General features: G+C 37.5%; 1 protein-coding gene across 3 annotated transcripts; it reads right to left on the bottom strand.

Moving 5' to 3' along the window:
- PRPF4B (pre-mRNA processing factor 4B) lies at positions 1 to 25,103 on the bottom strand. 3 transcript variants are annotated; one of them, XR_005627764.1, is made up of 20 exons: positions 25,001 to 25,103; positions 20,091 to 21,284; positions 17,004 to 17,177; positions 16,585 to 16,740; positions 15,775 to 15,856; positions 14,051 to 14,261; positions 11,601 to 11,674; positions 10,136 to 10,226; positions 9,613 to 9,760; positions 8,243 to 8,380; positions 6,904 to 7,057; positions 5,899 to 6,013; positions 5,260 to 5,411; positions 4,715 to 4,801; positions 3,770 to 4,047; positions 3,275 to 3,409; positions 2,721 to 2,766; positions 2,115 to 2,201; positions 1,250 to 1,295; positions 1 to 185 (listed from the first exon to the last, which is right to left on the bottom strand). XR_005627764.1 is itself a non-coding variant. In XM_039712039.1 (15 exons), the coding sequence occupies exons 1-15, from the start codon at positions 25,036 to 25,038 to the stop codon at positions 3,844 to 3,846; spliced, it is 3,018 nt and encodes a 1,005-aa protein (XP_039567973.1). In that variant the 5' UTR covers positions 25,039 to 25,103; the 3' UTR covers positions 2,513 to 3,843. The 3 variants fall into 3 exon arrangements, 1 of the variants encoding a protein (XP_039567973.1); XR_005627763.1 differs by having other exon boundaries at positions 3,275 to 4,047; XM_039712039.1 differs by lacking the exons at positions 1 to 185; positions 1,250 to 1,295; positions 2,115 to 2,201 and having other exon boundaries at positions 2,513 to 4,047.
- Between the last annotated feature and the right edge of the window lie 5 nt (positions 25,104 to 25,108).

Genomic DNA, 25,108 nt, shown 5'->3' with positions numbered 1-25,108 from the left:
CAAGTTTTAAGCATAGTTTATTAATTTCAAGTAATTGCCACATCTCAACATCCTCCAGCCACATTACAATTTTACACATACTGTAGAAGATCCCTCTATCTCCAGCAGTATCACAGTCTGGTCTGCCTTCTGTATGGGGGTCAAGATACACATAAAGGTTCTTCAGAGGTTTAATGCCACTTACCCTATGTATGGAGATAAAGTATTATTAAAAAGGTTTTAAAGGAATCATTATCTTCTATTAAAAACTCTTGAATAGTAGTTAATTTTTAAACTAAGTAGTATACACCAAGGTAATAAGAACACATTCTAACTCCACAGGGCTGCAATCTTGTTTTTTTGGAAGGCTCGGAAAACTGAGTATGTTAAAGGTGAAGCTCCTTGTCACCATGAGGGAGAAGGAAACAGAAATTAGCACAACAGATTTAGCCAAACCTTCTATATGCAAGACCTCTAGCAAAGTCATAAATTAAAAATTTGTGCTTGGGAGGAAAAGGCAAGTTATCCTCCCTATTAGATGAGCTGAGAAATTGTTCACTCTGTTGCACAGCTCTTCTGTTTGCACCCAGCCACAACCATGAGAATTCAGCTGACTGTAGTGGCAGCCACAGTTAATCTCCTCAGAGACCTCAGGCTACAGGGACAGGCACTGCCCAAAACTGGAGAGGGGCCTTAACAGTGTCAAAAAAATCCTCAAGTCCAGAGGTTTTTGAAGCCAGAACTAAAGTTTTCTACTGTTGTCAACAAGTAGTATCAGCTGGATGGGGGACTGAAATCCACTTTTTTTTTTAAATAACCCCTGCCATCTATTCTCTGTATGGATAATTAAGTTTGACAGAATTGAAATAAATAATGAAACTACTGAAGTTAAAGAAAAAAGTGCATCACCTGCTTAAATGTTTTCTGGTTAACACATTTACATTAACCAAATATAATGGCCCAGTTTTTTTCCTAAATGTAATAGATTTTGTACTGCTCATTCTATCATTTTAAGAAAACTACATTTAAAGAGTAATGCTTTTGTAACTGTAATGCTCATGTAAGTTTACCTCCATTCAATTGCAATAAGAAAATCTCTTCAACCAGAAACAAAACAATCTATGTAACAAATTTTAATACAGCAAGTATGTTTCAGGAATTATCAGTAATGCAGCAGTGTTAATAAATTCTAAATTGAAACGCTGGAAACTAAAAGATTAAGACAGAACTAGATGAAGAGTATTTTTCATATCTTTTATAGGACAGAAACCTTTGTTCATGTCTTCTGGTAGCCTTCATCTTCTTTTGAGCTGCACCTACAACACAAAGAACAAGTAAACGAGCAACTTTATGCTTCTCCAGAGCAGCTTAAAACAATTCTGTAGGCATTAAGGGGCATCTTTTCTACTGCTTTGTTTCTGTATCACCAACTCATTTCATTGTTTCATATTCCTATTTTAATAAAGTACAAAGCAAAAGAAAGAATAAGCTATTACTACATCTGTACAAAAGTGCCCTCAGATGTGCTGCCTATGTTGTAGAAGTGCAAGTTACACTTGCTGTATTTAACTAGCAAGCAACTAGTGTTTCACTACACATGAAAGCTAACTACTTTCATTTCCTGTATGAAAAAGATACCTCAATATGTAGAAATAGGGAGAGATAGGTTTTTATTAGGGATTTTACAATACAAATTGAGAAGAGACAGGTTGAAGGTTCCAAATAGGTATACAAAACCACCCATCTCCTGCTTGTTTTCGTAGTTAGTTCATTACACCTCCTCGGTGGGGTATTCCCCACCAGCAGAATGACCTGCTTTGTGGCATTTTTCCTCATTCTTGAGCGCACTAAGAGTGCATGACTGTTGCCATTATGTACCTAGATGGATACAAAAATCCTTCTTAGTTCAAAGTATTATAAAGTACGTGAAACCAGTGGGGTTTTCACAGCCTGTCAGAATATATTATTAAAAAAATGAAAAGATGAGCTTTTTAACATCAAAGAGAACATTAAAACAGCAGTATGGTCCTGAAAAGGTTGTTTCTGTTTTCCTCACCCTGTATAACCAACTCAATTGTCTCAAGCTCTTTTAACTTGTTGCTAAATGTTTATCTACACATGCTGTCAGAAATAACCTTGTTAGGAAGGTGAAGTTGGTGTCTCAGCAAATCAGACCCATGGAGTAGGCGTTGAGTGGCCTGTGACTCGCTTTCCTTTTTTCTCTTTCAGCACCATCAAAAGGAAAAGTGAGAAAAACAGCACAAACATTAGTTAAAGCCTGAATTTAATCCCATGTCCTACAGGAATAATTTCATTACAATGAAAGCAGACAGACAGTATCTGTAGGGTTTTTTGCTTTGTTTTTAAGCAGTGATAATTATATATCCAATTAATATAGCATATAGCTCTCCCAAAGATCATAACATTTAATAATCCCTTTAATTAAATGATTAATAGGAAATGCAGGGGCAGGTCTTACAAATTACCTGATTTACCATCACTGAAGACAGATTCTCTTAAAAATGGCTACAAATGCCTTGTTCACAAAAGACTTTATTATCTAATGATGCATACTGAAAACATACAGAAATCTGCATGGTCCACTTTACATGCAGCAGAACAATCTTCACTTTACAATAAGTAAGTGTCAACTGTTTTATGCAAGAGACAACACTTTAAAGTCACATTTCTTAAAGAAAAGCTTCATTTACAAAAGAAATAAAAGGTAAAGAAGCAATTACCGCTTTTAAAAAGCAGCTGCTTTGTTCAAGAGTGGAAGGTTTATGCCTGTATTGAAAGACAACATGATCACAAATAATGAAAACAATGAACAAATGAAACACTTTTAGCATAAAGCAGTACACTTTCAAAATGACATACAAATAGTTAAAAATTATGTTGTCTATCTATCCTTTAGATATAAGGTCTTTTGAATGAGATCCCAACATAAGTAATTATTAAATGAAAACTCTTCTGCAAGTATTGGTTCTATGTCATAGTGAACTGTATTTAACAAAATGTATACAAAGTCTATAGCAAGTTGATTAAAAAAACTAAAGTAATAAGAAACAGTACACTGAAGGCGCTCTATCCATCAAGTGCGCTCTCTCCCAGTTTTAAATGTGATGAACAGAACAGAAGTTGTAACTATGCCACGGTTGCAATGCCAGAAAATAAAACAAGATCATTTCTCAAACATGCAGGGAATTCTGCCACAATGCTACTGTCTCTCATTTGTCAGTTGTTCCAGTAAAATAACAGCTTAAACACCGGTGATGTTGATGGGTTAGCTTACCTTCAGTGTACTGAAAGTTGTACACAACCTGCTTTAAAAGAGGAGACCATCCCTGCGGGCAGGCTCAAGAAGGAACAGACCCCCTTCGGCACTGACTACACCAAGGGCATGCTGCTGTGGCCTGCACACACACACCTAGGAAAATGTGAATATAAACAGCATTTATGCTGGCCATTTTGTAAAGACAAAAATGAAGCCAAGTCTGCTAAAAACAAATCAACCACCCAGTATTACTGCTCTCTTTTTTTTTTTCTTTCTTTTTTTTATAACAGATGCTTTTTTTTTTTTTATAATATATACGAACTGCAACCATATACATTAGCATTGTACTTTTGTGCAGTCTTGGCAATTAAAACAGTTCTACAGTGAAAATTTTCACATAAGACACAAAACAGAATTACTCTAACATTTCTAAAAGAAATATCAGCCTTGATGTTAATTCAAATGTATCATTTCTTCCTCAACTTTGCAGGGGAAATATTTATGTTTATATACATTAATAACTGCTGTGAAATTTCTTCAGTCTTTGTATCTTAATTAATCAAACCCTTTGAACTTCTTCATCTGGTTTAAATTTTCTCCTGGATGAAGGCGTGCTGCAGAGCCTGGTTGATGCTAATCCGTTTAGCTGGGTCTAGCATTAGAATCTGGTCCAACAAGTCCTTAAGCTGGTGCACTTTTTTACGCTGGTCTTCAGGGAGTCGTTGGCACCCAATCAAGTCTGCTAATAGGTCCTTGGTTGGATTAATGGTGCTCATAACAGTAACCTTCTCCTAGAAACACAGAAATGGTAGCCTTGTAGAACAGAAGTAATGCACAAACCCCTTATCCATCCCTTTTACAGAGCTTCAGCAGCAGCTTTTCAGCAGGCTTGTCTTGTATCTCAGCAGTAACACCCTGCCCCCACACGGCCTCATAAAATTGTCATGTGCAGAGTGTAAAAAACACTGTGGAGGGGGAGGCCACAAACACAGGTTCACACATGAACATTAACATCCCATAACTCGGAACATGGAAGTCTACATGGAAAGTTCCCATATCTGACCACTATTTTGAGATTCTTCTTAAATATAATACGTCAAAATGATACCAAAATTAATAGTGACCTCATACAATATAACCATATCATACTAAACATCCTTCTACAAAATAAAGGCACAATTTCTTTTATTAGTAATTTAAGGACAGATTACATGGAGATACCCTGTATATCCATCAGATTAAATTCAGTTTTCTTAATTGTGTTCCTACATCCCAGGGGAAAAAAAAAATCTCTTTGGCCATTTTATAACTATGTAACCTGTCCATACTGCTGCAAAAGGACTTTCTAACAGCTTATAAAATCTTGTTTTTAATTAGGAAGCCAAGGTACATTTGAAAGACCATATAGTAGGAAAGCTTGGGAAAAGTGATGGATCAGTCAATACATGGAGGACTTACCCTTTCCGTCACTTTATCTACTTCTATATACATAAAGTTGAGATTTTGATCAAAGTGCTGATCTTTGAACACACCTTTTCGAATCATCTGGAAAATGAGGAAAAGGCAAGCCTTTCAGGCAAGTTCTCTGTGTCTTACACATTTCACAATTAACATCAATGTCCATTAATTTGCTAACATAAGTAATTTAATACCAACAAAAAAAATACCAAAGGACAGGAAGTGATGTTGACATTGAATACAAAGATACAGTTGAAACCCTTTGGAAAAGGACACAGTATCTTTCATTGACTTACGCATTTTTTTCAGGTCAGTGCTTAGAAGGTTTCTGCTTTCACTTTATACTTAGTCTATGAAAAAGAAGCTGTATACTTGCACTTCATAAGATTTTAAATCAGAATCAATTACACAGTCAGAGCAAAGTCTAGTATTTACTGTTAAGAAAAAATGTATATGATAAGAAACAGAATTCAAGGAGAACAAAGAATGTATGTTCTACTGTTCATTAGAGCAGTTTCATATATTTTATTACTTATTTTTCTTACCTTGTTTGGCATCTTTCCTTTGAGATCCATGGCAAGTTTCAACATATGATTATTGGTTTTGCCAGGAAACAGTATTTTTCCTGTATAAAGCTCATATAATGTGCAGCCTACAGACCACATATCTATACCATAGTCATAGATTTTTCCTATAACTGAAACAGAGCAATTCCAGTTAATTCCATAAAGGCAGACTTTGATATAATATCACAAAAGCAGATAGATGAAAAATTTCTGATTTGTAAACTATATTGGTGCTGCTGTTCTTGGGAATAAAACGCTACCAATGAAAAAAAGGACACAAAGCTTTTAGCTTTTGAAGTACCCCTATTTTAGAAAGGGAGGTTTTTACCTAACTCCTAAACTGATCAGCCTTAAATTAGCAAAAACCAAGAAGTCAGAACAATACCTCTAAATTGAAACATAACTATAACCCATCAGAATGACTTCTCACTGAGCTGATCACCAACACACATGAAGAGTCACACAAACGTGCCTTCTAAGTCTGAATTTTTGACAGCCATCGTATTCTTAGAATCATGTTTTGCTAAGACTAGAGAATAAATTAGAGTCAAATTTTTATCTGCTAATACTGGCACTTGCTGGTAAGAGATAGATGTAGCCAATCCAAAATGTACTTACTGATTTCTGGAGCTCGATAAAATCTACTAACTAGATAGGGTGTGATGTCGTTATCTGCGACATGTGAAGCTGAGCCAAAATCACAAAGCTTTAGTATTGTTTTAGACTCGTTCACCTGCAAGTTAAACATAAATATCCATTAGCACTATTTGTGGACAGAATTGATAACAAAACTGTAAAAGTGACAACACATTTAAGTCAGAGACAGAAAAAACATTTAGCCTTTAAACTGGAAGTTCCTTCCTCTCTGTATTCTAAGAAAATTATAAAGCTTGCTCAAAATGAAAGTGAGAGTTAATGTCTTCAGACCCTACAAAATACAAAAAAAGTCAGTTTTATGTACTTTTTCCATAACAAAATATCCTTGGTGGACCTAGATTTCATTCCAGATACTGAAATTTTACTGATTTAGATTTGCAACTCCAGTATCCAGAGTACCACTTATAAAACAGCATATTATTCACATCTCATGCTTACAAAGTAGATTTACTGCTGAGACAGTAATATGAGAACATTTTAGATAAATTAAAAATCTAAGTTTGTCACAGCGATGATGTCCAAAAAACCAAAGGAAACCACTGGATTCCTCTGATGTTGCTCTCATGCCCTACCAGAAAAGAGGCATTAAAGACCTTTCCCCATCATCTCACTCACATAAGCAAAATCTCCATTCAGACTCAAACAACCTGCTTCCATTTTGCAGAAAGCAAGAACAACTCTCAACTACTGATGGGAAAATTTCAAATAATTCTTCTGAGATTATTTGAAAATTTCAAATAATCTCAGAAGGAGATTAATGTTTGTTTGAAAAAGATTTTATTCAGATGCTGTGTAGTATTTTTTCTTACTATTTATACCACAATATAATTATATATCAAAGGGTGAACCTTTAACATTTTCAATAAATTTTACTTCACCTAAATTAACAGAATGATATGAATTTCAAATACTTTATTTTATGCTAGAGACCATGCAAAAAAAAAGTTTTAATTATTTGTTACTTACCAAAATATTATCTGGTTTAATATCTGCATGTAGGATATTGCATCTTTTAAGAAGTTTTAAAGCCAGGAACAATTGCTGGCTGTAGGAACGCACAGCTTTAATGTGCAGTCCAACATCTTTCCCATACTTCTTCAACACCTCTCGTAAATTCATACTGTTAAGGGAAAAGGGGGAAAAAAGAATTGGAAAGAGTTTAACAGAAAAACTGATAGTGGCCTCCTAAATTCTACTACAAACTTGAACAAACCAATTAGCTTTACATATTTTTTGAGAAATGTAGCATTCAACATTCCACTCTGTGAACTACAGAACTGAAATAAAAAGGCTGGTCAATCAGATCTGTCTTATGCTGTGTAATTACTTACTACACTGGACTTAGTTCAGAGCATATTTTTAATCAATATTGATATGAGAGGATTTATTTGCACATGAACATCATTTTCTTAACGACCATAAACCCTTTGTAATCATTTTCTGCAGACATAAATGAAAAAGGAAGCACACAAAAAATAAAAGCTAAGGAGATTTTTTTTGTGACCTAAGCAGCAGATAAATAGACCATCATTCCAGGACAAAAACATAACTGGACATAATTAAGGTAAAAGTGTGTTATCAAGAGATAATGTAGCACAAGACAATAATTTGTTCTACAGCTTATTAATGAAATATGATAGTAATCTCACCAAATTTTCATTGTTGCAGTATATAACTTATCTTCATCCCAAATATGGCAAAATTTAAAATATGACAGACACAGAAAACTTAGGGTTTGAACAACTCATGTCTCTAGGTAGGAATGGGGACTAAGGCAATTGATATATCTGATCTACCATAACACAGTATCTACAATCAACCTGTCACAAGAGCTCAATTACTTGAACAGAAAGTGAGCATGCAAGAATCACTGTAACAACTTTCTCCCTAAGGCTGTTACTGTATGTGTACTCTTTCCAGAACATACAGCATTTCCTGAATTTCTCTGGGAATGCATCTTAACACAAGCCCTTAAAATGAAGAATTATGAAAACTAATAAAAATACTGACATATACAAAAATCATTAAGAGCAGTACTTGAGATATGAACCATCTTTAATACATTATCTTTTTTCAAATATTTTCCAGGCAGAAAACTCACAACAGTGCTAAAAATAAATCAGAAATAGTCCAGTAGTCTGTGAATTTGTGCCCACAGACAATATTTTTTTGTTTCAAAATTCCTTGCATTCTTGAATTTTGGCACTAGAACAAGGTACCAAAACAACAGCCAAATCCAGACAGGTAAAGAACACACAGTAGTACTTTACCTTTTACAAAAAACCCCAAACATTTGTCATCTTACCTGAGTGGCTCAAATACCAGACAGAGATGTTGTTTGTGGTAGAAATGCCTGAATAACCGTAGACAATGAAACTTGTCATCAGGATCAGCATCATTGAGCTTCTTTAAAAATTCCAGTTCTTTTAGGCCAGTTTTTTGCCTGAAAACAGAGAAATGTGACTCTAAAACAAAATCAGTTAAATTCTAGTATTTTTTAAAATCTAAACATTCACTTGTGTGGCTATAATTATCCAGGAATGAGAAGTGTCTTGTCAATAATTCGTGTACCACAGCTGAAAAACCAAAATTCCTACAATGGTTTGCTGTCAGTGACTACACACTAAGTAAGTTTATTTAATTCCTGGATGTTCACTGTACCTTTGCAACCTACTTATCTTTTCCTCACTCTCAGTTGCATCTAAGGCTAAAACTGGATTTTGTCCTGTAATGTGACAAATTTCAAACAGCATTCACTCGAGAAGTTCACTTGTTTAAAAAAGTGCTTCACCACATACAACAGTATTAAGACTTAAACTCAACTGACTATGGATTCAATTACACACCCCAGCTTATTACCCATACAACACACCAAACTAAAACAGCTTATCACCCTCCCTTTTGCTTTTAAAACTTTTCTGGACACTTATGCACATAACTAAAATAAATCCAGTTATACACACAGTAAGACAACTTTCAAAACTTCCAAGTTAAAATACATGGAAAAGATTTTAATTTAAGTTGTCATTAATAGAAGAGGACACAAGAAATTGTGTGCAGTATAAATACTGCAACAGATAGTGAAATCAAGTACTGTAGAAAAGTCAAGTCCTCAAATGACATAGTTTAAGAGATCTTAGTTGTTAATGTTCATTCATTCTGAATGAACTCTTTTGTTGTATTTCAACACTGAGAGTACAATCTCTTTTTATGTATCTTATATACATGCAAATGTTTAGAAAATATAAAAAAAATTAAATGCACGGAGCTCTTCTTGTAAGTTTCAGATGATGACTGGGATCTAACCCACAGCCTGTCAAATAGATTTGGTCCATCAAAACAAAAGTTTTACAGTTCACAACTCCCACCTCAAGAAACATACAGCTCATAATTAGCTGTAACCCTGTTTCTTGCTATCACTGGTCCCTGCAGTTTTGCAAATGAGAAAGTGCCTGACAAAAATGCAAATACCCTTCTTCCTGTGATAGCTGTAAAGAAGTGTGGATACACAGTCCTCAAGCACTTCCCATTATCTGGTTCACATTAGCAGAAAAGGCAGGAATCACAGCTGTGATCTGTTACTTCACTTGAAACAAAGGGAGATTCAAATCACATCATGAAAAACTTCCAACTGTTCCACATGCTTTATTACTATCAAAAACCCCGATTACTTACATAAGTTCATTGTTCCTGATGATTTTCACTGCTACTTCTTGGTTTGCTCTGGCCATGTCCCTGGCTCGCACCACGTTGCTGAAGACTCCCTGACCAGTGTAGCCATAGACATTGTAACGTTTATCTAGAACTTCACCTATATTAACACCTGAGGGAGAAAAACAAGCAAGTCCAAGTTACAAGGGATAAACGTCATGGAACTTTTGAAGAAAAATAAACCATTCTCTATCTTTAGAAAATATGAGGGCAAATAGCAAGATCCTTTAAGTTCATGGCATACAATGTCTTGCTTGTATCACCTAGCTTTGTGGGAATTATGGGGAACAAAGGGTGAGTCTCTAAGTCTGGAGTCCTTTCAAAACTGAGGTTAAGACCTGCATGATTGTTTCATCCATTACATTACACACTCAAGAGAGGGATGTGGGAAAGATCTACATTAGAACAACATTTCAATGAAGAGCTTCACTCAGCACCCTCATTTTACCTGTCCTTGCAGATAGACAAACAGATAGACAAAACTTACGGTAATAGCCTTCTGCATCTGTCCAGTTATCCCTGAGATTGGGGTTTTCTTTGAAGTCTTTTCCAAACCCAGCAGCCCTTAGACGAGCACTCTGAAATAAAAAGAAAAGTAACAGCTTTACTTGTGTGCTCTGTATTTGTCTTTGATGTTTACTTCCCAAAGCCCTTTTTTTCTACTGTTCTCTCCACAATACACACACACTTATCTTGCAGGAGAGAGAAACAACTTAATGTTATAACACGCCATCATCTAAAGACTGATGCAAGGAAAGAGGATGAGATCAACCAACAGAATTATTATTATTAAACATAAATGGGCAAAGTTTCAATTAATACTCACAAGGAATTTATGTAAGTCACATTACAATGCACATTTTGGACCATCTAAGGTAAGACTACTTATTTACAGTAAGTTTATAGTAAAGAAGTTCAGCAGTTTGCAAGGAAAACACAATTGTTTAAGCCTTGAATTTCTGTTAATTACTTGCCACTTGTTTAATACTGTTACACATACTACCATAACACTTCTACAACTGCTCGTGACATCTCTTAACAGACTGGGCAATATTTTAATCACAAATGCAAAACTATGAATAGTAAAGTTTATCTTTAATTGAACAACAGTTTCTGGAAGGGGGAGCTCAGTTACAAGCCATGTAAGGGCCCACTTCTAACTTCCAAACTTTTAAAAATGCACCCTCACACACACACACTACCCTTCAAGTATTCATCTTTTTCCAGGTCAGAGGGTTTTACTAGAGTAAAACCACAGCCTATGATAAATCTGCCATCAAAATTCTCCAGTTAATTTTGGTTAAAGTTAAGAAGAAAGCTCTTGTCTTTAGTTATTTCTCAGTGTTGTGCATCAGCAGCAATTGAGAGGATTTATAGAGAATGGCACATAAAGTCTCAAAAGCAGTCACTGGACTGCCAATATCTGAGGGTCACTGCAGCATATTTAGAGAAAAGCTAATAAAAAAAGTGTTAAAGTAAAACCAGGAAATGTATCTCTTCATCCCAAAAAATCTCCAAACAAACCACCAGATTACTCCAACATAGCATCATTAGCCATTTACAGTATCTTACACATTTTTTAATTAACCATACATAAATCTCTGGAAAAAAACTCGTATTTAGAACACTGCAACATGGTAACAAAAATAAAAAGCTGAACTTATAAATAGATTCATGTTTTTACCATGTGCTATTGTATTCAAACAGCAGGTAAATTCCCCAATTGCTAACTCTGGTGAAATTGCCACTAATTTCAGCAGGTTTTATTTCACTGAAATACTAATTAAGAAGCACTTTGCCTGCCTTGGCTGACCAAAAGATTAAGAATACACAAATCACTTAGTAGCATGTGCTTTTACAAATCAAAGTTCTCCCAACCCTCAAGTGACAGTGACTCTAACAAAAATCAAGCAGAAAAGAAATCATATATTTCATCTCCAAGAATTACCTACATCAAAGTACGCAGCAAACATATCATCTGATTCTGTGAACATATCGGGAGCTAGCAGCTTCTTCTGAGATGAACCTTAAAATGAAATTCAGATTACTCAACATGAAAAAGATGTCAAACAATAAATCTGTTGCCAGTATAATTTGGCACTTGGTATCTTCACAACATAGTCTAAGATCAGTAAACAGAATGACAAACAGGTACCTCTACTAATGTTTTTAGCAAATATCATTTCACATTCTAGAATATAAAACTCAGACTAGTTAAGTTCTTCAAACAACTCAAAAATTTGTATCTCCTTGGAAAACTACGTGCAATAGCTTTCAAGTAAGCATAGCAGAAGGAAAAATCTACATACTTACATGCTCCCTACAAATAATGACTATATACATATATATAGAAAGAACTATAAAATTATTATGTGTATATATAAAGAAATACCGTCATGTTTTCAATACACAAGTTCAGGCTTTTCTGCTAATCACAAGATATTTTACTAAAAAACCAAAGTTGTAAGGCCCAGAAATTCTTTCTTTGGAAAATGTTTTCTCCAACCCTGCTAAAAAGGACCCAGTGTGTAGCTTTTTGTCAAACACGTTTATTATTGTGTAAAAGATAAATATTTTTTTATGGGCAAGATTATCCCTTTCTCACCTTTTAATCATCTTTAAATCCCAAAGACATTTTACTTGGTTGATAAGATAAAAGCAAAGAAATATAAATTAAGTTCACATTAGTAAAAGGAAGCAAACTTCAAACTATTTCATTCATGCACACATTATGGCAGCACTCCATGAACATGGTGAATTGGAAGCCCTCCCTTCACTACGCAATGAAGGAAAACAAACAGTTAATTCAGCTCAGAACCTTCAGGTCTTGTGATGCACAAACCTCTTCCATACCAAATAACCAGACTGAAATCTGACAGCATAAAGATGTTGATACCACTGTTTCAAGGTATAGACCTGTCACCTGACACTTGTGGGGAGGCAGTTTATACCACTGTTTTGAGCTACAGACGCTTCTAGAAACTTCCTCAAGTTTTCCTTAGTTCCAGTTACCTGTACTGGGCTACAAAGAGTTATTGACTAGTTTCTTAGCAACTTACTACTCTGTCCCTATAAGAGGTCAGCATAGAAATAAAAATTTACTCTTACAGAAGAAGATAACCCACTGGTTTTAGCTGCTGTTACAGCCACCTCCAACCCAGAATCCTACCACCCAGATGTGAATATAACTTTAAAAACCTTTTTTACATGTGGAAAATGCCTATGTAGCTATGGCTTCAATTTTCATATGCTTTAATAGACAAAATTAGAGAGCGGTACGTGCTTTGACAAAATAGGAAAAACACACTGTCTGTCAGACATAATAAGCCTGTGGTATGTAAAGAAAGCACTAAAACAAGTTCTTTTCACTTATGCTGCAGGAGAACAATCTGAAAACATACGGCTCAAGGGAACGCCAGGATAAACTACAGAGCAGTACAGCACTCCCAGAGAGATGCAGCTTTATTACTTTGAAGAGAAGCATCCACTAGAGACAGCATATTTAGCCCCCAAAGATAGGTGTGGTGCAGGACATGAAATACAAACTAAGTGCAACTCTCCCTCGCAGGGGTTGGGCAGGCTCCACAACCCTCGTTAAACATTGCTATCACAATTAAACTGTAGGGAGAAACCACAGCAGCTTAAACTAGCTCAAAAACAACCACACAGCAACTGCACACACCTCTCCTGACTTGGAAGATGTACAGTAATCCACTTTCAAAAGACAGAAAATGCAGCAGACTTTCAATACTGCAGGGTGTGCTGGCACATCTACCGTGTTCCTTTTGCTGCAGCTGGCAAAAGGCAGGTTTTATATCAAAATTTATTTTATTTCAACATGGCTGTACAACAGAGTACATGATAGGGCGAACAGCAAGAAAATACCTATTTCAGCAATTACCTATGCTGCTAAAATGGACTTACTAGCAATGACCCTCAAAAGCTTTAATCATTCTAATTTACTACAGACCTACGTATATTCTTCTGTCACAGTGGCTTTGACCAAAAAAAGGTATAAAAGGAGCATAATTTCCAACCCTCACAAAACAAAGTCTAGGGCTACACTAAGCTTCTAAGAAAACAACTTGCCTGAGTGAAAAGAAAAATTTGGAAGGGTAATTCTTAACCATATAGACAGACATCCTTGTTTGCCCTTCCAAATGTAAAGCATGAATTGCGTTAAGAGTTACTAGAAATACAGAGATCATGTTCCACTCATATTATCCTTCCTAATGAGGAAGCTTTATTTTAATGCTATGTTGTAAGTACCACAATATTTGCAAAAACGTTCCCAAATTCCATCCAAAAAGTCAATCTACTTCCTAGTCTGGAAGTATGTAAGTAAACTAAGCCAAGTGTCTGAGTTTTCATAAATTGCACTAGAAAGATTTCAGAATCTTACCATTGTTCTGTTCAACTGTCATGAGGTTGTGCTTGGCTTTCACTGATGCCTCAAACGTGTCCACATTTTCCCGTTCGTACTCCTTAACATCAGCAGCAACTCTTTCTAGGATGTCATCGGGAGAATTTGAGCGACTGCGTGTACTACTCTGAGGGCTGCTTGGTTCAGATGGTACAGATATGTTACTGTCTTCTGTCTGGCCTTTGTATTTCTAAAAAGAAATTGAGTTTTTAATCTCACTGTTACAATTTATCACAATTTAAACATTTTCATATTCACCCTTTCAATGGTTTGAGCTTTCAGCTGAAACATTAATATTTGCTTTCATAATCACCTATGTCAATAAAGACAACAGATTATTTTCAGAATGGGATATAACTTCTGAAAATTCAATTTGTCACAATGCACCACAGTCCAGACCATAAGACTGAAATATTCATGTGCATTCTTTAGGTATTTACATTTCTGTAAAAACAGATTATTACTGAATATTAACTATTTAGTTATGCAAAACAAAATGTCAGCAGCAACAAATTTATTACTAAACCATCCTGGCACACAAGCATTGAAACACAGTCTTTGAGGAAAAATTACTTATTCTACATTCTAGAATATTTCCCAGTTTTATTAGTGTTATGGTACAGAAAAGTAGCTTTTAGATTCAGGTTTTTTTATGCGAACTATAAATCCTATTTATTCATTTGTGTTGAAAAATTTCAGAAGTATTAAAAAACTTCAAACATCATCTTTACAATCTTCATCACCCTGAGGTACTATGAAATTATACAGATCTCACTTCCTATCCCAAAAGGTAAAAATCAAGATGAAGAAATGCTGCTACCAACCAGTTGTCTAGGTTGAACTATTCAATAATATAAGCAGAGGTTTTTCCATTTATGGAATTCAGCTCTGAAATTTGCTTCCAGCTTGCACCAACATCAGGTGCAACCAGTCTTTAAAAAGAATTTATATGGTTTGGCTCAGTCATAGTTCTGAAGGACTTCACAATGGGCTTTGCACAAATCCATGAACAATATTTTTAGTGCTATTTAAAATAAGCACTACATCAAAGCCAGTAATTTTGTACCTGATACTAAATAAAAACACTACAGCATTTTGCTTGCTATGTTCTAATTGTGCGCCAAATCCCACCTAGGAAAAGAGACAGCTGACTCCTACTGTACAGTGACACCCCTCTGGCCACAGCTTCTTTCAGGGGTTTCCATCACTCACTGCACTTGTGATTACTGTTACCTTGTTACTGGAGTAAGAAGTTCATGCAATTCACATGTATTTTTAGGGAGGACACCATGACAGTGCCTTTACATAATTTTGGAAATTGACAAGGACAACTTCTACGTGAAACAAACTGACCAGTTAATTGAAATTTAACTTACTGTTACAATGACGTTATTGTATCACTGAACAGCTACTGAGAAAACCTACAGATACAGGTAACTAAAGAACATTTTTAACATGTCTTAAGACCACTAGAGAATGTTTAACTGTAGCAAAAATGACTCACAGAAGAGTCACTTCAGTTTCAAAAGCAATGCTGTGACAATAAGAAGTGTGGAGTTTAAGAGAGACTAACATTTACAATGAACTAACTAGAAAAATAGAGCAATAGGAATCACTATTGTAATGCAGCAAGAGGCAAAGAGCCTTCCATTACTCTGACATTTTACACTAAAAACACAGAATTAGTTCCTGTAACCATGTACCTGAACAATTGCTTGCCGCTGTAATCTCCTTTGTCTTATCTCTGCTTCTTCATCCTCTTCTTCCAAATCAAAGTCTTCAAGACTATAAAAATATGACTTTTTAATATCATTTCATAAACATATAATTATCTACTGAAATTTACCAAGTGCAGTTGCTTGGCATATAAAGCACAAAATATATTAAACAATAGCTGTTCAAGTGACTCAGAAAGCAATGCAATGTATCCCACTGCATATATTTACATTTCCTTACAAAGAAAATGTATCTCTTGGTATCTCATTGGGACTTTCTGCATTCTATTTTTAATTGCAAACAATTAACAGCCCTCTTCTAAAAGACAACAAATGAACAAAAAATCCTTGTTCCTTTTCACTGCAGCATCATTTTTCCTTAATAATTTCATTAAGAATGCATACTCTTGCACAATTGAATAGGCAGATGTTTAGGAAATATGAATACAATTTGCAGGCAGCAGTTAATCCTTTCAGCTATTAAAGCTTTTCCTCAAGCAGTAAGCTTTAGTAAGCAGACCAAAAGTTTTCACAAGATTAAGTTGAATTTAAAAACCTAATGATATAGCCTCCCCAGGGGTCTGCCCACTAGCCAACAGGTCTTGGTAATTTTTGCATATTCCAAAGTTTTTCAGATTCTCACAACACTAATTTGACATGACCACAAGTACAAACATATGATTATGGTTTTAGGTGACAACTCAAAACTACACCATCAAGATAAATGTTAGTTCATTCTTGGTATCAATTGAACTGCAGATTATAAACAAACAGTGTAAGTGAGAAATATAGTCTTACTTTTCATCTGATGAAGACTCCTGTTCAGCTTTCATACCCTCAGAAAGACTACCTTTAAATTTGTCTTCTTTAACTTTGCTTCTGCTCCGACGCCTATGGCCACCACGTGATCTGGACCTCCTTCGAAGGCGAGATCTACTTCTCCGGCCTCTATCCCTGTTTGATAAGGACAAGAGATTTGGATTTTGGGTTGGGGGCCTGTTTTGGTTTTTTTAAGAAAAGGAGGAAAACATAAAGACACTAAATGATTCCAAGTAATAAAACAATTTAATTAATGGAGGACAAAATTGATTAAACTGTGTTAGCACACATTAATATGGACAAAAAAAATAGCATGGTCTCTTTACACATATGATAGCAACCCTTATTCCTCCTGTATTATCTCACAAAACACACTGAACAACACAGGGTGTCTTTACCTCCTCCGAGGAGATCTACTCCGCCTCCTGGGAGATCGGCTGCGTCGAAGGGGTGTTCGAGATCTCCTCCTAATGGGGGACCGAGATCTTCTTCTGGATGGGGACCATCTGCTGGGTGGGCTGACATCCTTGGATCTTTCACGCCTAGACAAAATGTCGTCCCTGGTCCGTGTTCTTAAAACAGAGGAAGAGAGTGGTAGTAAAAATCAGGAGCATGATGGAAACAAAAAAAATTATTCCCTCTAAAAACTCACTTGAAAAATTTTACTGCAGGTGAGGGACCACCAGATGGGCTTCTGAGGGAGGGATGGAAAAGTAGGCTGCAGAGCTGGCTGCCCTTCCCGTGTGTCTCTCCCCACCCTGGGAAGTGTGTACAAGTCTGGAAACAGCTCATTAATTGCTACCACGAAGCTAAGAGAGGTTTTAAAACAAAGCTTGTGTTTTGGTCTTACATAAAAAGTGGCCAGTTTTCATGTTTACCAGACACAGTACTGAAAAAACATAAACCCCAAAATATTATTCTTGAGAATTATTTTACCAACTTCCCACCATGCTACTGAAATTTAGGCTTAGGATCATGCTATTTCACAGTAGTGACAACAATGTCTGTTTCAATTTGGGCACTAGAACTGCATGGCTTCAACATTTCACACATTCTAAAAAAGCAGATGAAAACTAGAATTCTTAACTAAAATCTAAACTATCCCTTCTCAAATTAAAAAATAATTCAAGTCTGATACTATATACACTATTCAAAATTTGTTTATTCTTGCCCAAACAGATTCACAATTATTCAAGCAAAAAAAAATCCTTGATGGGATTAAAAAGCTTAACTGCATGACAGCAAGAGGTCAGTCAAAAACTGGAAAGAATATAAATTCTAAATTTAACAACTACTCTAATGAGGCTGCATTAGAAATTGGAAAACAGTTTCACCCTATTTCAAAGGAAATGTTGCTATTCTATTTTTTCCTGCTCCTTATTTTTTTTAAAAATCAAGTTGGAACAACTTGGAATAACAGGTGTGTGTTATATCTCACCAATGAACAAAATATCTTAGGTCTGAAAGACTAATTCCACCCATTCTGTGACTTTCTATATTTGTTTTGAAACTGAAACATCAGTTTCAATTACCTTAACTACGGACAATGATCAGACATACAGAACTGATGCAAAATAGTAAAGAGTGAGGCAAAATGAAAATTTATGCATGTGCAGAGTACTGGCACTTTCCACAAGGAACTACTGTACTCAAATGCTGGAGCAGGCCAATACCTTTAGCCCAATTAATTTATATTATGTTCCTTTGAACAATATTACATAAAAAGGCACAGGATTAAGAGTTCCAGGCTACCTGACTAACAGAGTCATTGTACTGCCAGAACCTAATCAAAATATCTGTTACAAAAAATAAATTAGTTCAGAGATGACAGGGTGAGATAAAAAGTGGAAGATGATTAAAAATTCATAGTAACATCACATAATGAGTAACTTCAGTCAAAGACCTGAGAAGTGTCTTACAAGACCAGAACACTGGAAATAAACTTGAAAAATGAAATTACTGGGATTTTTTTGGTTAAAACGGTTCATTAAAGCTCCTGAAATTCTCTGGCAGTTTGAGTAACTACAAGTAGTTAAAACTTGAACACAGGTGGAATTAATTCAGATGTCTTACAAGGAAAGATTATTCCTTCTGATCTGCAAACACCTCCAGGCAGAAAATTTTAGTAGTCCCCCACTCACATGCTGCTCACCACGCAGTCACAGAAGTATGAATTTGACAGCAAAATTCTAGACACATGCATCACTTGAAACCAGTGTCTAGACAACCAATTCAAGCTGGCTGCAATACAAGCTGTCAAGAAAAATGAAAACTGAAAGATGCAAAACGTTGCAGAGGAAAAGTCAACTACTATGCCAGAAAAACTCAAGTACTTGGGCACACACATTCCTAAATCACCAGGAAGCAGCCAGATAAACTGGTAGCATTTACAAAACTTGCTTGATTGGGTTAGCATCACTGGGCCATTCTCCAAAGTACCCAAAGATGCCCCATACCTGAAACCAGAGTATTCTTCAGTGATTCGGGCTGAAACTTTCACATTTTTGGGTGCCCATTCACCAAGCTTTGTGGTTCCAATTCATTTTAAATTAATATTTCTTAGTTCTCAAACTGGGTGAAGCTCAAACCCCGATACAAAATTTTAAATTATTTGTTATCCTATGCTGAACTCAGATTCTGACTCTTAAACTTCTTACACCCAATGAATTAATTAATAAAAAAATGCGCACACTTCTACTGTTCTTTTCTTGGAAACTCACTTCCCAGGCATTACTGGCTTTCAAATTTCAAGGTAACTGCTTTCATAGGCTAAATCTGTGTTTTTAAAAAAATGCCAGGACTACACCAATACAATAAATAGTTATCCATCCTTCTCCTTTAAGTGCATGCAAAATATGATAATTACATATGTCAGTCCAATAACAAAGCAACGTTACCATTCTGCTAGCAAATGAAAATCCACAATATTCTGAAGAAAAAAAATACTCTGAGAAGGACATCTTGACATGAAAATTGGCTTACATTCACACATACTGACTCTATCATAAGGGCTTTTTTTGAGGGGAAAGAGAGGATAATTACCCACTTTTAGCCAACATTAATGTGTAACACTGAAGAGGATTCTCGCTCAGAAGTTTCAGAAAGCAACAGAACTACTGACAAAGAAACAAAATAGAAGCCAAATTCTGAATCTAACCAGCAATAAAAAGGAGAACACAGTTATAAAACTTGATCCCAGATCTAAAAAAAACTTGAACACAGATCTAAAACTTGAGGGTGTGAGCAGCAAATAACTTAGCACTTCAACAACCACAAGATGAATTTGCACATCTGACAGCTGGAAAGAATAGTCTTAAAAAAAATCTGAATACATACAAAGGAAGCTCATGATGTAATGTACTTATCTGATTGCCTTTCTTAATAGCTTTTAATTTTCTGAACAAAATGAGGAGATAAACTCCAAACTAGAAGATAGTTCACCCCGTAATGCATTTTTATGGTGGCTCATGACACCTTTAAGTTACCTGGGAGAAGAAAGACGCCTCCTTTCTGATTCTCTTCTTTTTCTTTCTGCAGATCTACTCCTCACCCTTCTAACCGGAGAGCGGGTTCGAGAGGGGGATCTGCTCTGTTTAGATCTACGGTCGTTAAAGAGAGGGGATCTGCTTCTTCTGGACTTTTCTCGCTGTTTGGGAGATAAGCTTCTCCCTTTTGGGCTGCGGCCAGGTCGTCTAGGGGACCTGTTTTCTTTCCCTGAAGAAGCATCTTTAGAAGGAGATTTAATTGGCTTTTTTTCTTTGTCAGTCTCTGATCTCCTAGGTTTTCTATCTTTGGACCGTGATCTTCTATCTTTGGATTTGCTTCTTAGTTCTGCTGGAGATTTAGATTTTCTACCACGATCTCTGCTTTTGCTTTCATTTACAACTGGAGACTTTCTGCGGTCTCTTGATTTACTTTTATCATCAGCCTTATTTCTATCCTCTGGAGGAGACTTAGACTTTCTGTTTTTCTCCTGAGATCTCCTCTTAAGTATTGGAGACCTAGATTTCCTTGTCTGATCTTGAGACTTACTTCTCTTATAAGGACTTTTGGATTTCCTCCTTTCTTTTGACTTGCTTCTAGTAGTCTTCTCTTTGACTCCATCAACTCCTGCCTTGGCTTTCTTTTTGTCAGATCTGTGCCTAGTCCTTTCCTTTGATTCACTCTTACTTGCTTTCTTGGAACTAGTTTTATTGTCCACAGGTTCTAATTTCCCCTTAGTATTTGACTTTGTTGTAGGTCTTGTTCCATTTCGTGCTTTTTCATTAATCTCCCCCTCTTCTTCAGATCCTGACTCATAACCTTGTAATATTAATCCCATCCCAGACTGGACTTTTCCTTCCATTAATTCGTTTTCAAGTTCAGCTTTCAGCAATGCTCTTTGTTTCTCTAAGTCTTCCAGAGGAGCCAAAAAATCAATTTTAGTTCTTTTAGCTGGTCCATCTTCTTTGTCAGAGGCATCAGCCACCTCTTTCCATTTATGTTTCTTATGTTTGTGTCTGTGTTTATGTTTTTTGTCCTTGTCATCTTCTGAAGAATGTTTGTGTTTCTTGTGTTTACTTCGGTGTTTGTGTTTCTTTTTTTTGTGTCTGCTGTGCTTGCTCTGAGGTTGGTCTGCCTCTGACACTTCCCCATTTTCTTCATTCACACTTTTCTCGGATGCCTCAGCATCCTCAACCCTGTAAAAAATAAAGATATCAGTACTATAAACTCACTGTAGTCCTTTACGTCATGTTAATTAGACAGCATTTTATGATAGAAACGAACTGGCATTTATTCACCTACCTTTGGGAGAATTAAAAATGTACCACTAATTTAAGTAAGTTATAACAGCAGATACACTTCCTCAGGAACAGGCAGTTACGGCTGCAGAAGGAAACAGTTTGGAAAGAACAGACAGCAAACGCACTGACAAAACCAAACGTGTGGATGGAATCAATGCTTACGCCTTTACACTCAATTCTGACCTATCTGTTAACAGCATACAACAGTGCTGAGTATTTATTTGTCAGTGCATCACCATCTACGTCACCTTCTGCTCCACTCCAATGCCTAACCCAAGCTATGCCTTTTACAAGTATTTTCAAGTGGCAGAACACAGCTGTGCTCCAAAGATCAAAATTTATTTCAAAGTATGATGCAGACCACCTTACAAAACCTTCTTGCAAATCTCATCCAGAGCTGACCCTCCTAGCTGCAATTTTTTTCTCTAAGTGTAAACACAGTTAGGAAATATAAACCTTACAGAGTTACATTATTTATGCAATACAGGAATGGGACAAATTAAGGAAGTCTAATTTCAGAGCAGCTTTCTGATAGTATGCAGCAGATTAGTAGCGTCAAAAAAATGTGGTAATCTTGACATGTGTAAAATGCCACTGACCAAAACAGCTGAATACTTTCTAGAGCAGGTTATTTAAATAATAATATACAGTGTTTCTTCAAAAAGTATTTTCAATTTGTGATAATTTCTCCAAATAGTAACTTTAAAAAATATAAAATTCAGTCCTGATGTTACATATTCCCTTGTATTATCCTCCATAGCCACTGAAACTGGCTTAGCAATAGGGGTTGTTACAGTGTTTAGCAAAAACCTCCTGATCTCCTTCAGAACATCAATTAAGTTACTGCCTGTTAATACAGACATCTGCCTTTTGAAATAATATTACAGGTGCCAGAGCTCACCTTTCTGCAAACCCACCCATCTAAACAACAGCTGTGAAATTTACTAGTTACCACTTTAACAGCTGTCTGCTGTATACTAAGCCTCATTAGGTGAAAAGAAAACCCCCAAACATACCAGTAGGGAGCAGGGGGTGAGTGTACACAGAAATGTGGAAATTATCTTCTGAACTCTACTGGTTTCAGTTGTTTCTGAAGAATATGATCGATCATCTGATCCAATAAACATACCAGAGACATTTTAAGCCAGACCTAAAGGACAGCATCTCGCTATGAATTTGATTAGTGTCTTTCTATTAAGGACAGGATCTTCAAGCAGTGCACATTTACTCTCTCCTGCTTGAGCTGAGGCAAATTCTTGTACTAGTAAATAAAGCTGATTTTTCTGCAAAGTACACAAAAATTATTGGCTAAAATTATTTGTTAAAACTTTAGTGCTATGAAATGATGAATGTCCACAAGGAACAAACAGTTTGAGTTAAGAATATAAAATATTCAGAGACTTAACTCAGAATGCTGCTTGTCTTTTATGTTATTACTACTTTTGTTTATTCAAGGCACACAGAAAGGTGTTTTTCTCAATTGCTATCTCCTGACACTCCACACCATTATGATAAAATATCAGAACAAAGGAGAAAATAAGCTCTTTTTAAGCCAGTTTTTCATCTTGCACTTGGCATTATAAAAAATTTAAAAAAGAAGAAGCATTAAATGCAAAACTTCTTCAACTTTGATTTGTCATCCTGAGCAAGTCTATCTGTGCCATAAGTGGGGAAATGTGACAATGAGAATTTTAAGGGAACTATGTGCTCCTCAAATTTCTTTTAGTTGGATCCAGGATCCAGTGTAAGTCCCCAGTTAGCACATTAAAGGTACATCAAGACATTATAAAAATATTAAATACAATACAAATCACATCTGCTCAAGCTGTTCCAGGTAAGTCTTCCTTCTCTTTACAGCACAAAGTGACACCAAAATCTTTAAGAAAATTATTTTGCTGCTGTATGTATTTTGGAGTTATGTAATAACCTCATCTTAAGTTCTGGAAAAGCCAGCTGGTAGCTAAGGTGCCAGACGAGACACATCACCACAGCAGCATCTCAGGCCACTACAGGCTGCCAATACAACTGCCAGCTGTCTTTGTAACTCAACAATAACATTAGGGTGATTGATGTGCAAGAAACAGTTCAAGTTTTCTTTATCTACAGGGATATATTTATTTTAAGTAATTTCATTAAACTGTGGATAAACTTTTACTTCTGTTAAATGCTTCAGAGATATAATGACATGAATGAAAAAGCCTTTTAAGAATATTTCAGAAGGTGATGAGGCATGTCTACATGTTTAGATGCTAATGCCTTTAAATACAGAGGAATTGTGACATGAACTTGCTACAGCCCTATTTTTTCCTATTTTTGAATTCAAAGAGAAGAATTACAGGAAGTTCATAAGGATGTGCAGTGATTTCACCCATCTTTTCCTTCATACAGGGCTCCTATCATCAGCTTCTACCTCATTACTTAACTTTCTCTCCACAATACTAAAAGCTATTCTTCATGTTCATGTACTCTTTATATGTCTCACGTGTACTCCACTGCTTTTCCTCACTGGTTTTCTACTCCCAGGATAAACAATAAAATCAAGCCTCAAATCAAAACTGTTTAAGGAGAAAAAGACACAGACAGCAGTTTATACGGCTAAAATATTAATGTATAAAGAGGAGCGATAGAGCAAGCATTAGATCGGTAACTCCCAGCAGAATTTCCAGAAGATTGTGTTCGCGGACAAACCCAAACCCCAGGGCGCAAACCGGGGCGCCCGCAGAACGCCCGCCCGGGAGCCGCGCTCCGGCAGAGAGGCGGCAGCTCGCTCCTCGCTTCCCAACGGGAGCCGGGCTTGCCAGTCATTTCGAGGGCTGGAAGGAGGGGCTGGCGGCAACAAATCACTTTCTGCTTCCACCAGCACGGGCACTCTCTACACCGCGAGAGCGGCCGGGCCCGGGGGAAGCAGTGAAGGAGTGAGGGAGGAGGGTTCGCCGCAGGGCGGGCAGCGCTCGGCGCCAGGGCAGCCCCCGGAGCCCCCGGCCCCGCTCGGAGCGGGGGTGCGGCGGTGTGCGTACGCCTGAGTGGCGCGGGGGATCCCGGGGAGCGCCGGCCATCCCGGATCGGCCTCAGGGATGCCCGAGCCCTGCGCGCCCGGGCGGGCAGCGGCCTCGCAGCCACGCGGAAAGAATAGTCTTCTCCGTCCCACGTCCCTCCGTCCCACGTCCCCCGCGCGGGCGGCAGTCCCGGTTCGCGGGCGGCAGTCCCGGTTCCCGGCGGCGGGAGCGGCGGCAGCAGGGCGGGAAGGCGCACGCGGGACTCCCGGGGACACGCGCCCGCCGCCGCTTCCCTTCCCCCTCCCCCCGCGCGGCCCTCCCGGATCCACGGGCGGATCCAGCGCCCCGGGCCCCGCCGGGCCGCCTCGCCGCGGGGCCAGCGGCGCCTACAGCAGCCCCGCTCCCCCGGTGCGGCCGCCTTCCCTCGTCCTCCTCTCCATACCCTCTTCCTCCTCCTCCCTCACCACTTCCACCCGGGCCGCTTGTTGTCGTCCCCGTCCCGTGTGTGTATCCCGCCTCCCCAATCCCCTCGCCCGCGCTTCTCCCTCCACCTCCCTTCTCCGCCTCCCCAAAGCTCCAGAGCGAGCAGCCTCCCCCCTTCCCGCCGCTCCTTACTCGGGCGGTCGCTGCTCGGGCTCGGCCGCGGCGGCCATTTTGAACTTCCGAACTCCTTCGCTGCCGCCGCTGGGAGGGGGCGGGGGGAGACGCGGGGCCGGAAGTGAA

The sequence above is a fragment of the Passer montanus genome, unplaced genomic scaffold (assembly GCF_014805655.1).
Source record: "Passer montanus isolate IOZ18808 unplaced genomic scaffold, ASM1480565v1 scaffold26, whole genome shotgun sequence".
Lineage (NCBI taxonomy): Eukaryota > Metazoa > Chordata > Aves > Passeriformes > Passeridae > Passer > Passer montanus.
Note: the sequence above shows the minus strand (reverse complement) of the source record. Positions and strands in the feature narration are given on the sequence as shown.

Bases quoted from the DNA above. Each gene is read 5' to 3' on its own strand.
- PRPF4B (XM_039712039.1), bottom strand. From the start codon at position 25,038: ATGGCCGCCGCGGCCGAGCCCGAGCAGCGACCGCCCGA. The intron at 15,857-16,584 runs GTAAGACTATAT...ATATTTTTATAG, and splicing joins GAGTCTTCATCAGATGAAAA to TCTTGAAGACTTTGATTTGG. The intron at 9,761-10,135 runs GTAAGTTTTGTC...TTTCTCCCTCAG, and splicing joins AGATGCAGAAGGCTATTACC to GTGTTAATATAGGTGAAGTT.